Raw genomic sequence first — 12,792 nt, forward strand, 5'->3', positions numbered from 1 at the left:
CCTTCCAATTTCTCATAAATTTTATTTAATACAGAAGTAAATTCCCCTTCTGAGGCCATTCCTTTTGGTTCAACTTCTGCCAGATCTTCCTCCTGTGTCACAGGAAGGCCGGGTACAGATGCTCTACGTTGCTGGGAAACAGCACTGGGCTGCTGCACTCTGACCTTGCCTGATCTTGTTGCTCTTTGTTCAGTCATCCCCCTTTATCTTGAGTCAAGGTCAGATCTTACCGTGGAAATTCCCTAATGTCCACAGTGGAAAATTCCCCCAACTAAATGCACAACTTCAATATTCCTCTAGGGGGACACTGTAGCAGCCATAAAATTCACAATAGAAAAGTCTTTTCTAACTTTCCATGTCCCCTTCAATAAAAACATGCAACAGTTTCCAGTCCAAAGAAGACTCTCAAAATGTATCTCCCTTGCAGAGTTAATCATTAAAAAGTTACAATGTCCATAAGTAGTGCGAGTCCCAATGTAGCAGTTCTCATAAGCCTGGCAGTCCGTTCCCAAGAGTTTCAACAGAAAAAAAGAAAGAAAGTTTTACCTCTATTTTTCCCAGAAGAAATAAAGTTACTTTCCCTCTTCCCCCCCTCTCCCAATCTGGGGGGGGGGGGGAGTTCTTTCGCTTTGATGTTTCGATTTAAGACTTTAAAAGCTCCGCTTTCCAAGTATTAGCATAGAAACGTCTTTGCTTTGATCTGTTACAGAAACGGGAGGCGGACTTCCTGTTTACACCTTCCCGCTTCAGTGCCAAATTAACGCCTTTTTTCTTCTTCAAGTCCAATCTTTTAATTTCACCTACTCACGGGTAGTAGTTTAGCAGCCGAATTGTCACAGGAAAAAGGTCAGCGCTCTCCGGCAACAGCTACGCGGCTTCACCCCACAGAAGGAGCAATTGACTCTCAGCACCGCGCCTCCCGTTACGCTCCGGAGCCCCTTGCGGGGTTCCTTCGCTGATTCGGGGGGCGCAAATGGTGCCCGCCGAGTCCCACGCTCGCAGGCTCCTTCTGCCTGCGATTTCCGATCGGGTCTCCGCTTCACCGTAGCGGATAGACCCACTTTCTGCGGGGCTTCTCCCTCTTACTCAGAAGGAGACCGCCATTGCCGTTGGCGCCGCCTCCGGAAGTCATATTTAGTAAGCTTTTGGGTGAACTGCACATCCGGAGTGGGAGGATTACTAGCTGCATATTAATAGGGGGAGGGGGAGCTTGGATTTGGGGTGCAAGCAATTTGTTTTTTGTTTCCCCACTCGAGATGCTTCCTGTGGCTAGGGCCGGGCGATATGTCAATATAGATATATTTTCAAATCAGCTTGAAGTCTAGATAGTGAGACTGGTTTCATAATTTCTGACCTGGCAATATATTGCGAATCATGATGTGTGTGTGTACTATGCAAAAAACACCATGTGGGGGGAAACTGTGAAGCCAGACAATGCCTCTACATAGCTCCATCTTATTTCAGACATTGTGATATATTGGTGTATTGCAATGTTTAGCTAGTGATATATCACCGTGTTGAAAGCCAGCTATTGCCCAGCCCTAGTTGTGGCCTCAGAGGGCAAGACTTGTCCACCCAGCTGGAGCAAGGAAAGAATGCATACAGGCACACATTCTGTCAGGCTCTCACGCCAGTCCCGCTTGTCATTGGACCTCCAGGAGAAGCAGTTTCTGGATATCGTACCCCAGGATGGTGATGACTCCACTGAGCGGCCAAGGAGATCTGGCTTTTGGTGGACCACCTCTTCAAGAATGCCTGCCACCAGGTGAGCTGAGGGGGACGGTACCATTGAAAGGATGGGTGTGGGCTGGAATCCAGTACCAGTTTTGGGGTGTGCAGGTTCCAAACGTCCCAACTGATTTATATCTTAGCTACCGACTCGCTCTTACAAGCTCCTGCTGTGAGTATAGTGGCACCTTGGTGGAGCGGCAGCGGGTGGGACATCCAGCATATACTATTCCTTAGAGCGGCTCAGAAGAACCCAAGTGTTCCCAACCATTCTCTGTCTATCCCTCGCAAAGCGGCTCTCTGAGACTGGCCACTAGAAGAAGCGGGGAATGATTTCACTCTCCCATTGCCCCAAATCAGGAGAAGGGTAGTAGGAATGCTACTGTGGAAAGCAGGCGGGATACAATTCTCAGCCCTTGTGCCAGCTCTCTTGGTGATGGGCTTCTCTCCATTGTGGCATTCCTCGACCTCACATTATGCACCCCAGGGCTGGATTGTTCTTCATGCTATCCAGGATGTACCTCATCCCTTCTGAACGCATGGGTGATACTCTGCTTCAGGAGGACCTCTTCCAGACCCCGGGCACGCAGGACGAGCTGCAGGAGAGAATTGAGTGCCTGGACACCAGCATTCCCGAGACGATCCGTATCCTCTTTGGGGAACATTGTTGGGGAGCAGGGCTGCTTGGTGGTTTTCTTTCGCTCTTGGCTGGAGTGGACCTCACTTTTATATACCTGGTGGCTTAGGTTCCTAGGCCAGCCCATCCTTAAGGCTCCGAGACACAGCAAACTGAAATCCCCACAGTCAAGTCCAGTCATGCATCCAAACAGCTTCACAGCTTTAACCCCCATTTGAAAACATCAGCCTGGCTAGATAGAGCAGAGGTGGGGAACCTTGACAGGCCCGCAGGCCCCACATCTAGCATCATACGTGGTGTCAGGTGTGGAGACAGGTAAAGACACGGCTGCAAAGGAGCTTCAAGGGTGCGTTCAATTGTTCTTTGGCAAGCAGGGTTTCTTGACCGCACTTTTGGAGTTGACCACTAGTATTTGTTGTTTGGATTGAAACCATGCCTGCAGAAGGACATTTCCTCGGCAGATCAGCTTTGCAGGCAGCTTCGTCAAGAGGGGAGGTGTGGGATAATTACAGTGGGATGGCTCAGCTGGTAGAGCGTGACACTCTTAATCTCAGGGCTGCGGGTTCAAGGTCCACCTTGCGCCAAAAGGGGGAACTTGCAAGGTGGGCCCAGATGTATAAGGACCAAGCTTCTTGCTTTGGACCAGCCTGGGAAGGAGGCAAGCTGCAGGTAACAGGACAGAACACTTCCCTTGCCAGGCTGTCAATAGCTGGCAGGGACCACTCGGTGGCCGAAGCTCTGCTCATCTTTCTGGAGGCAGTGCCAGAACCGGTCCTTTGCTATGAACTCTATCAGCGCTGCCTTGAGTGCTCACATGACAGCCACCTCTGTCGCCAGGTCGGCCCCAGAGCCCCATCTCTTCCTGGCTGGTCTGTGGTGTGTACAGAAGCATAGAATCAGAAGGGATTTCCAAAGTCATCTAGTCCAAATGTTGCCGCGAGTAACAGGAAATCCACTAAAACATCCCTGAAAGCCAGTAAACCGGCACACTGGCAGGAGGGCTAGTCTGGTCTGGGAAGCCTTGTTAACTGCAGAGGTTGCTGATGTCTCCTTTGATAACCATCCCTCTCGGTTGTGGAGGGGGGTGGGGTGCGCACATGTTGCCTTTTTGCTTTCTGACCAGGACTTGTAACAATAGCCCACCTGTTTCAGTGAACCTTGCTTGAATTTCCAACCCAGGAAGCGGCCATATACTGGGCCATCTAGCTCAGTATTGTCGAAATTGACAAGCAGTGGCTCTCCAGGATTTCAGACAAGGGATGTTCCCTACCCTCCTGGGAGATGCTGGGGGTGGAGCCTGAGACTTTCTGCATGAAAAGCAGGTGGTTTACTGCAGAGCTATGGCCCTTCCCCCAAGATATCTCAGTTGGTAGAGCATAAGACTCTTCATCTCAGTGTCCTGAGTTTGAGTCCCACCTTAGGCATTGCAGGGGGTTCGATTAGTTAACCCTTGTGGTCCCCTCCGACTCTACAGTTGTATTATTCCCCAAAGTTCCCAGCAGAGTTCTAGTCCGGTTACCATTTTAAACATTCTTTTTTTTTATGCCAGGTCTAAACCTGCAAACATAATAAGTACACCGTGCTAGTGATCCATGCCCCTCCTCTAGCAAAGCTCTGCACTGAAACTCCAAACCGCCCCTCCCTGTCTTGCAGGTGATCTGCCAGTTGCCGCGGTCGCACCAGAACGTGTTCCGCTTCGTGGTGGCTTTCCTGCGGGAGCTGCTGAAATACTCTGAGAGCAACAACGTCAGTGGCAACATGCTAGGTAAGGCCTGCAGTGGAACAGGATTGGGAACTTCCTCCTTCCCCACTGAAATAATCCAACTGGGCACCCTAGGAACTGGCAGGGCCAACCTGCGCATGAGGCGTTGCTCCCTTCCCTGTGCTTCGCCCTTTCCACCTTTTCCTCTTGACTCCTGACACGGTTGCACACTTGGCTTTCCACATGGTTCCAGGGCATTGGCAGCAGGTTCAGGGAGCTTGGGGAGGGACCCTGTTGGAGGACAGTCATTCCCCTGCCCATCCTACTACCACCACTGCTGCTCTCAGTCCCTGCGCAGTAGTCCACGCTCTCCCCTTCTGCTGCAGCTGAGCATGTGCTACTCTTGGTGGGTACCAGGCATAAGGATTCCTGGCCTGTCCTGGGATTGCAGGACCTCTTTCTCTGTCCCCCCAGCCTTGATGCTCATCAAGAAGGGGCAGGGCAGCCACTGTGGCCCACGTACGCCTTAGCCTGCTCTCTATAGTTCAGCTATCTGTCCGCATTCTGCCAAGTAGAGTTCTAGGGTGTTAATTCTTCATAAGACACTAAGCACTGCCTAAAGGGACCAGGGAGGAGGAGGGGGCGCAGGCTGGGCAGCAGGAGGGGAGCTGAGGCAGTGGGTACAGCTGGGTTGGGTTGGGCTCCCCACCCGACCCCAAGTTCTGCAACTTTGTCTTTCTGCTTTTGTGTCCTGGGTTCCTGTACTTGGTGCACACACACTCTTAATTTATTGGGAAGCGGTTGTTTCAAAATGAAAGATCCGTTGTGCAGAGATTGTTCTGGTGTTTGGAGGGGAGCTACACTTGCCTTGGCTGGTTTCTCCACTGCTCTGAAGCTCAGCCAGACTTTCCAAATGTAGCCGCCTTGGGCCCTCGCAGCACACATGAGGGAGAGGCTGTGGAGAGGGGGTGCTGCATGGGGCATCAGGTCGTGCAGATACCATGGAATCTGACTTCGCTCTTCACAACAAGGCTTGCAGGTGCAGAAAGAGGGCTACATTGCTTCCCCAAGGTGTTTCTCAATTGCTCTCCTTCCTCATACTGCTTGCAGCTTGCAAGTTTCAGCCCAGCAGCGGCTGGCTGCGAATTATTGCATAGACTCTTGAGGGGAGGTCTGCCCTCCCCTCTCCCCATTAAGCTTTGTCTCCAGGGCTCAGTGGTAGGAGGGAGAACAGAGGCAGAAAAAGAACTGGGCTTGGCTTGAGGGGGTTATGAGAGCATATGTGCACCTGGTGCCAAGGGATAAGGCTGCAGAACTGAGCAGAGCACACTTAAGAGCAGGAGGAGCTGAGCCCTGCTCCCGCCACCACCACCAACAGCAACTCCTAGATGTCCACTTGTTCTTCTCAAGGGAGTCCCCAAAATGACCAAAGGAGACTGGAGCTCTGAGAGCAGCTATGGAGACTGCAGAGTCTGGATTGGAGCTCTTTTATTATTTATTTTCATTTGAAGTGGGATGGAGTGGAGGCTAGATGGATGACTTGGGGGGGGGGGAGTAGGCGGAGAGCAGTGGAACAGGATTGGGAACTTCCTCCTTCCCCACTGAAATAATCCAACTGGGCACCCTAGGAACTGGCAGGGCCAACCTGCGCATGAGGCGTTGCGAGGCCATTGGCTCAAGGGGGGGGGCAGATCAAGGTCCATAGAGCACCATGCTTGCAGCCATGCCACTATTGTGACCACGGTCAGGCCCTTGTGAGGGTTTTGCCAACACAACCTGCTCCTCTCCAGCCTCCTTTCCTAAAGGAGAAGCAGAGGCAAGGCTCAGGGTGTTTCTGCCTCAAGCAAAAACATCCTCAGCTGGTCCTGGCAGTGGACATTAGAAATTGCTTTCGATATGGAAAAGAGTGGAATGCAGGAAAGTGGGGGGAGGGGAGTGTGTTAAAGGAAAAGGGAGGAGTTTTCCAAACTAAAATTGGGGTTGAAGACAGAGCTCTATTGAGTCACAAAAGGGGCTTCTGCCAGCCCAGTGGAATTTCCGGCTCCCCACATCCCAGCGTCTTAAAACACAAGAAGAGCTTGGGGAGTCAATTTTGTGCATAAGGTAGATGTTTGGCATGGTCTGTCCTTGATGTGAAAAGAGGATCCTTTCAATATTTACTTTGGTGAACTACAGCTCCCACAACAACAACTCTGAAGGTGACGCAGATGTTCAGAGCGGGGTGCTGATAATGCCAAGGTCATAAGTTTGATCCCTGTATAGGCCAACTGCATTATTCCTGCATTGTAGGGGATGGAACTAGATCAGTGGTTCCTAATTGGCTGATTACTGAGGACCCCTTATTTTTCAAAAGCCAAGCCGCAGACCCCCTACTTTTGAAAAATTTGATAACTCTATGGTAGTTACCTCTGCAAAGCAATTTTTTGAACAAAATGTGGGGTAATAAGCAAAGGATTTTAGGTATACTAAAAACAACAAGACCGCCCATAAAATGTATGCTATTGCCATGCCAAAATGAGAGAAAATTAGTTGGAGGGAGGCAAGGGATGAGGCCACGGACCCCTGATTGGGAATAACGGAACTAGATGGTCCTCGGTGTCCCTTCCAACTCCACAATTCGATGATCCTGTGTCTTAAACACAAATCTTGAGGAATAGTGTTTGTGTGTGTGTGGGGGGGGGGGTTCTGTTTGAACTTTCCCAGCCTTTGCTTTATTCTGATTTGCGCTTGCGTCCCTACTCCCCACGTGTAGAATTGCTATACGTTTGGATTTTCCTGGACATTCAAGCGTTTCCCGCATGGACACTTGTTTCCAACGGCCAAATCCCGGCAATTCCGGGCGGATGGCAACCCTACCCACTTGTGCCAGATTGCCTGGCATACATTACAAGCATCTAGTCACATCCCGGGGCTAGCCGACCTGACGGGAAGAGTCCGCGACCAGAAGGAGGAGGAGTACCAGGAAGAATGGACAAAATTCAAAGATTATTTAGCTAAATATGTCAAGATAACCTAATTGGAAAAGCTTGCAAATACGAGATAGGCTTAGGATTTAAATATGTAAGGATAGGAATTAAGATGTTTCAAGCTAGATTAGAAAGAATGAAAGATGTGAAGTGATCAAGTTGTTATTATTATTATTTTTTTTTGAGAAGATTGATTTTGGAAAACTGTTAAAATGAAATACAATGAAATTCAACCAGGGGGATTTGAGGAAGTCACTTAACAATGTTATCAAGATTGGTTTAATTACAATTAGGATGTTTGTTTGTTTGTTTGTCTTAAAAAAATTTTTGGAAAATTAATTTAAAAAACTGAAAAGAAAAACACCATAGATTATCCAGAATCCCAAGCAGCGACATTGTGAAACTTTCATAGGAATAAAAGGTAGGGGGGAAGGAGGCACAATGTCAAGCAGGCAACAGAATAAACCCGAGCACTGTGGGTCTAAAACCGGCCCCTGAATCTCTTGCTCCCCACTCTGCCCTTCTAACAAGAACATTTTTTTGCTTGCTGGATGGCTGTGTGCAATGAGAGCTCAGTCACTGAGGAAGGGTGCTGGCCCAGTGGGAGAAGTATGTGCTTGGCATGCAGGCGATCCAGAAATCCATTCAAGAGCAAAATTCCAGTTCTCATGTTTTCTGTCGAAATGGCTAATTTAAAGGGGAATAGCATGGTGCCTTCCACAGAGTCAGACCAAGGAGAAATTCTGTAAGCAAAGGTAGCAGGCTTTGAAAAGCTTATGCGGATACACAAGGACACATTGCTAAAAGAAACAAAGGGATTTGGAGGGACCATGAGTGAACAGGTAGTACCAGAATGTACAGAATTGTACCTAGAAAAAGGTTACAACTGGATTACCTTTTTGTAAACAAAAGCAACAACAACCCCCAAAATAAAACTCGGAAGCAGCAGGACTCCTTAGGAACTCTTCAAAAAACAAAACACAAAACTGCATATCCCTACCTAGTCACCAAATGTGAGGGGAAACGTAAGCCAGCATCTTACACTGCTTTAAATGATAGCCAGATTCTGCAATTTTTTACCACACCAGAAGTAAAAGCACGGGGCATTAATAAGTTTTTGAAAAATCATGCACTTCATTTGTAGGCAAGGGAAAGCTTTCTGAAATGTACAAAATCTTACTAAGACACACAATCTGTTGAAATGACCAAGCAGCGGACGAGATTCGGGGACAGTGGTGTGCCGCCTGGGGAAATGTTCCTTTCCATTCACCTTAAGCAAAGATATGGTGACCTTCTGCATCCATAAATAACTTTCAGAAATGTATTTCATTACTTCCCAAAGCTTCTCAATGGGCTACCAAATAGCATTTCTTTCTATTTTGGATGAAACTGGGGAAGCAGCTTTAGAAGAAGGGGTTGCTGACATTCACTGGCCTGGAAAACACCTGATGCCAATATGATGGCATAGCAAATTGTGGGTGGTGAATTGCTTGGGTGGCCTCTCTTGAGAAACGTTGCCAGAAAATGTATGAACCTGTTTGTGATAAAAAGTGATTCGTAAAGCTGCAAACAGCAGGTGTCCCAAGGTTAGGGAGAAAACATGGCAACGAAAGAGGGGGGAGATTAGTTCAGGGTCAAGCTGGATGGGTTGTCAAGGAAACAGTGTCCTGCCCATCTTTGTGACATCTCGTGCTGCTTGTAGAAAAGACAGAAGCTACACATCCCCGTCGTGGGATAGTTGGGAGGAGTTGGTTGAGACAGAACTGGGACGGAGAAGCAAGCGAGGGACCAACAGGGGAGATAGGTGTAGACTTTGCTTTGCTTTGCTTTCACTTTATCATTTCATTTTCATTTGTATATTTTGTGCACATATTTTCCTGTATATTTTAGACAGAGAGGAGTAGCAATAGGGTTAGAGCCAAGGTTCAGAGTTAGTGTTGTGTGAGCATTTTAAAGCAGTTGAGTTTAAACAGGAGTGGATTTCACCTGAAGAGATGGCCAGCATCGTGAATCTGTAAGTAGGATTTCGTCTGCTTCTTTTTTGTAATCTTCTGGGGCGAGGGCTTGGGGTCCCCCACACGGCCAGCATCCCCATGGAATTTAACCCCTTCCTGAACAGCTTAACTTCTCTTCCCACCCCCCTCCCTTTCCCCGCCTTCCCATTCTCCCTCAAATCTCATTGCAGCTCAGCTGGTTAGAGGGAGCTGCAGATAGCACCAAGGTTGCAGGTTCAATTCCCATAAGGTACAGCTGCATATTCCTGCATTGCAGGGGGTTGGACTAGATGATCCCCAGGGTACCTTCCATGATCATTATTTTGAGATGCTTTTTATTATATTCATAGCCCACTTTTCATCCAAGCAGTTCAAGGTGGCATTGATGGCTTGCCTTTCCCCCCATTTTTCCCCTCACAACAAACCTGTTAGGCAGGCTAGGATGAGAGTGACTGGACCCAACATCAAACAGTGCACTTCATGACTGAGTGGGGATTTGCACTCGGATCTCCCAGGTCCTCCTAGTCCAGAATTCTAGCCACTATACACCCCCCCTCTCTCTACCCCTTCTCCGTTTCTCAACTCTTCAGCCATCAACTGCAACAGACAGGCGTTCTGTCAGTCTTCCTGTCAGTCACTCTGGCTCTAAGAGAGTTTTCATTGCATTCTTTGGCTCATCTATGCCTTGATGCTTTGACGACCTTCCTAGCAGCCCCCTTCGCTCTCCAGGCAGGGCTGCTGTCCTAACAGCATTATGCTGAGGGCTCTTTTAAATGCTGGAAATGCTTCCCTTATCTTTCCTTTGCTGGGGGTGGGGGTGGGGGTGGGGGGAGTGTTGGAATCCCCCCCACACACATACATGAGATGCACCACTGTGTTCCAGTGGAGAGCCGTTTGGGCCGTTTCAACTCGGACCCCCCCCCGGGGGTCACCACTCAGGGGCGTGCCTTAGGCCCTCACCTCTTCAATATGCGGGGCAGGTGATGGCTCTTCCTCCCCTCTTCCATCTACAGAACAATACCAATACCAATGCCTAACCGCCAATACCCAGAAAGTTGTGACAATTTGCTACGAGGTAGGCGGCGATAAATAGGGCTGGTCACGCTCCCTGAGCCAGCGATTGGCTGTCCAGGGGCTGACGCGGCCGGGGATTCCCTCAGTCACCCGCAACTCCACCTCCTTTGTAGGCGGAAGTGGCTTTGCTGGATCAGAGGAAAAGCCCATCTAGTCCAAACTCACAAGCAGTAGCCCACTCCTGCTGCTTCTCCTCTAGCTGTGGGCTTCAGAGGTAGAGTGCCTCTGTTCCTGGAAGCTCTATATTGCTATGCTGAGTAATAGTGAGAGATGCTGTTGTTCTCCTCCAACCATTGGTGTAATCTGCTTCCCAGCCCTGCAGGCTACTTGTCCTTGTAGCATCGGCTGCCTGCAAATTTCAGCAACGGAGTAAACATGATGTGAAGAAGTTCCCACCAGCATTCTCAAATGAGTTGATTCAAAGCTCTCCCTCCATCTGCTTTCTCTCCTAGGCCACGATCATCTTGGATAACTCCTTCCTGCTCCTTTCCTTTTTAAAATAAATAAATAAATAAATAAATAAATGATTGAAGATTTCTTAGTTTACAAAAAAAAACGTGCCTTGTCTCTTTTTTCAAGTTGTGTTTTCTACAGATCAGTTTCATTTGTTGTGAGACATTAGTGTTGCATGCAGTGTTGGGTTAGGAAGAACAGAGGGGGAAAGAGGGGGAGGGTGGGGTATGAAATGAAAATCAGCAAAACAAGAATTGCAAATAGAGAATAGAGACTGACCTCTGAGAAGTAGACGTTTCACCTTTTAAGTTGAATTACTGAAATAATAAACTGTTAGGCTATATGGAGAGAGTCAGAATTTACAGGGTTAAGAAGTTCTGAGTGATGTCTCACATTCTTGGAGGCGGGCATAGAACACTGAGAAAGGGGAGTGTTTTACTGTGTCTCTGAGAGAGAGAGAGAGAGAGAGAGACAGAGTGAGTCTAACCAGATCCGGGAGAGGATCGAAAATCATTGCTCTCCCGGCGACAGAGCACTCATCTTCGATCCTCTCCCGGATCTGGCTAGACTCACTCTGTCTCTCTCTCTCTCTCTCTCTCCCCGGGAGAGGATCGAAAAGAATATGGAGAGAGTCAGAACTTACAGGGTTAAGAAGTTCTGAGTGAAGTCTCACATTCTTGGAGGCGGGCATAGAACACTGAGAAAGGGGAGTGTTTTACTGTGTCTCTGAGAGAGAGAGAGAGAGACAGAGACACGCAGGCGCAAGCGAAGCCGCCAGTCAATTTCACCAAAGGTTACCCGTATTTGTGTTATGGCCAGTGGCGTAGCGTGGGGGGTGCAGGGGGGGCCGGCCGCACCGGGCGCAACATCTGAGGGTTAGGGTTAGGGGGCGCAAATCCACGGGTTAGGGGCACTAATTACTTGCCTTGCCCCGGGTGCTGACAACCCACGCTACGCCACTGGTTATGGCTATGCTGCAAAGACTCCCTGTCTTCTCTTACACACACACACACACCCCATTTTGGTTGTAGGCTTCTGTCTCAGGTTTTGAAATGTGTTGAGGAGGGGGCTTTACTGGGTTGTTTTTCACCTTTATTATGCATTTTGTTTTTTTATACTGCAATTTTTATGTTGTAACCAGTGCTTTTTTCTATTTTAAAAAAATGTTTGGGGTACTCTCATTTTGACTCAAGAAAACCGCCATTTTATAGTTCAAATTGGGGAAAATAAATGCAGTACAGTAAATGGACAAAAGTGCAAAGATTCACAAAATGTTTCGGGGTGTGCGTACCCCTGCATCCCCCCAGAAAAAAGCACTGGTTGTAACTGAGACCTGTGGGTATAGGGCGGTATAACAACAACAACAAGGTCTGCCCCTCTCCTTCTCTTCTAGGTTCAGGCGACTGAGGGACATGGCAGCCCGCAAGAAGAAGGGGACCCGCAAAGTCCCCAAGAAGTCCAGGGTTGCTGTGGGCCCACGTGAGCAAATGCTTCCTTTTCATTTTGGAGCGTAAGGAGGGGTGGCCTTAATGCTCTAATCCTCAACTGTGGAAAATAAGTAGAAATGAACTAACCTGCCCCCATGTCCTTTCCTTCTTCTCTTGTTGCAGATGGTTCAGAGACTGGCAGGGTCTGGGCATCGCCTGTGGTTAGTATTTGAGAAAACAGCACAGTACATACGAAATCCCTCACCCCCCACCCCCCCATGCACCAGTGCTGTTTATACCCCCATTTTGGCGGTCTCAGATGCAGAGAAGCCCTCCTGCCATGAACTGACAGCCTGACTCTTGCCATTTCAGCAACTGGAGAAGGATGAGATGTTGCTGTGCTGCGTGCTGGCCACTTGCTCGGAGGCCCGCCAGAGAGAAAAGGACAGCTTGAGGTACTCCAAAAAGATGGCCGTCAAGGCAATTGCGGTGAGTGAGAGGTTGCATGAGGTATCCAGGGGTGAGGGGGGCAGGAGAGCTGGGGATGGGATTGGGGGGATGCTGGGCAGAAGGAAGGCCTGGCGGGGTCTGGCCCAGAGAAGGGTTGTGCAGGCATTTGGCATTACATTGCCAATTCCTGCACTGAGTTTGGGGTTGGAGGAATCCACCTGATGTCCGTAGGGAACTGATGTTTTCCCCCTCCGCCCTCTGTTCTCTATCAGGATCTCATGGGACGGATTGCGTGCTTTACGCAGCCTGAATTGGTCCTTGCTATGGCGCTGGAAGCCCTTTACCAACTGAGGTATACCGG

General features: G+C 49.0%; 1 protein-coding gene across 1 annotated transcript in view; it reads left to right on the forward strand.

Annotated features, from left to right (window-relative positions):
• LOC310753757 (inositol polyphosphate 5-phosphatase OCRL-like) overlaps positions 1-12,792 on the forward strand; it is a gene marked incomplete at both ends in the record, with an annotated part of 639,872 nt that overhangs the window by 462,479 nt on the left and 164,601 nt on the right. The window contains 2 exon segments of the mRNA XM_083595101.1: positions 3,075-3,202; positions 4,019-4,130. Coding sequence (XP_083451227.1) covers positions 3,075-3,202; positions 4,019-4,130 — 240 coding nt within the window.

The sequence above is a fragment of the Podarcis filfolensis genome, assembly GCF_964270895.1.
Source record: "Podarcis filfolensis genome assembly, chromosome: W".
Classification (NCBI taxonomy): domain Eukaryota; kingdom Metazoa; phylum Chordata; class Lepidosauria; order Squamata; family Lacertidae; genus Podarcis; species Podarcis filfolensis.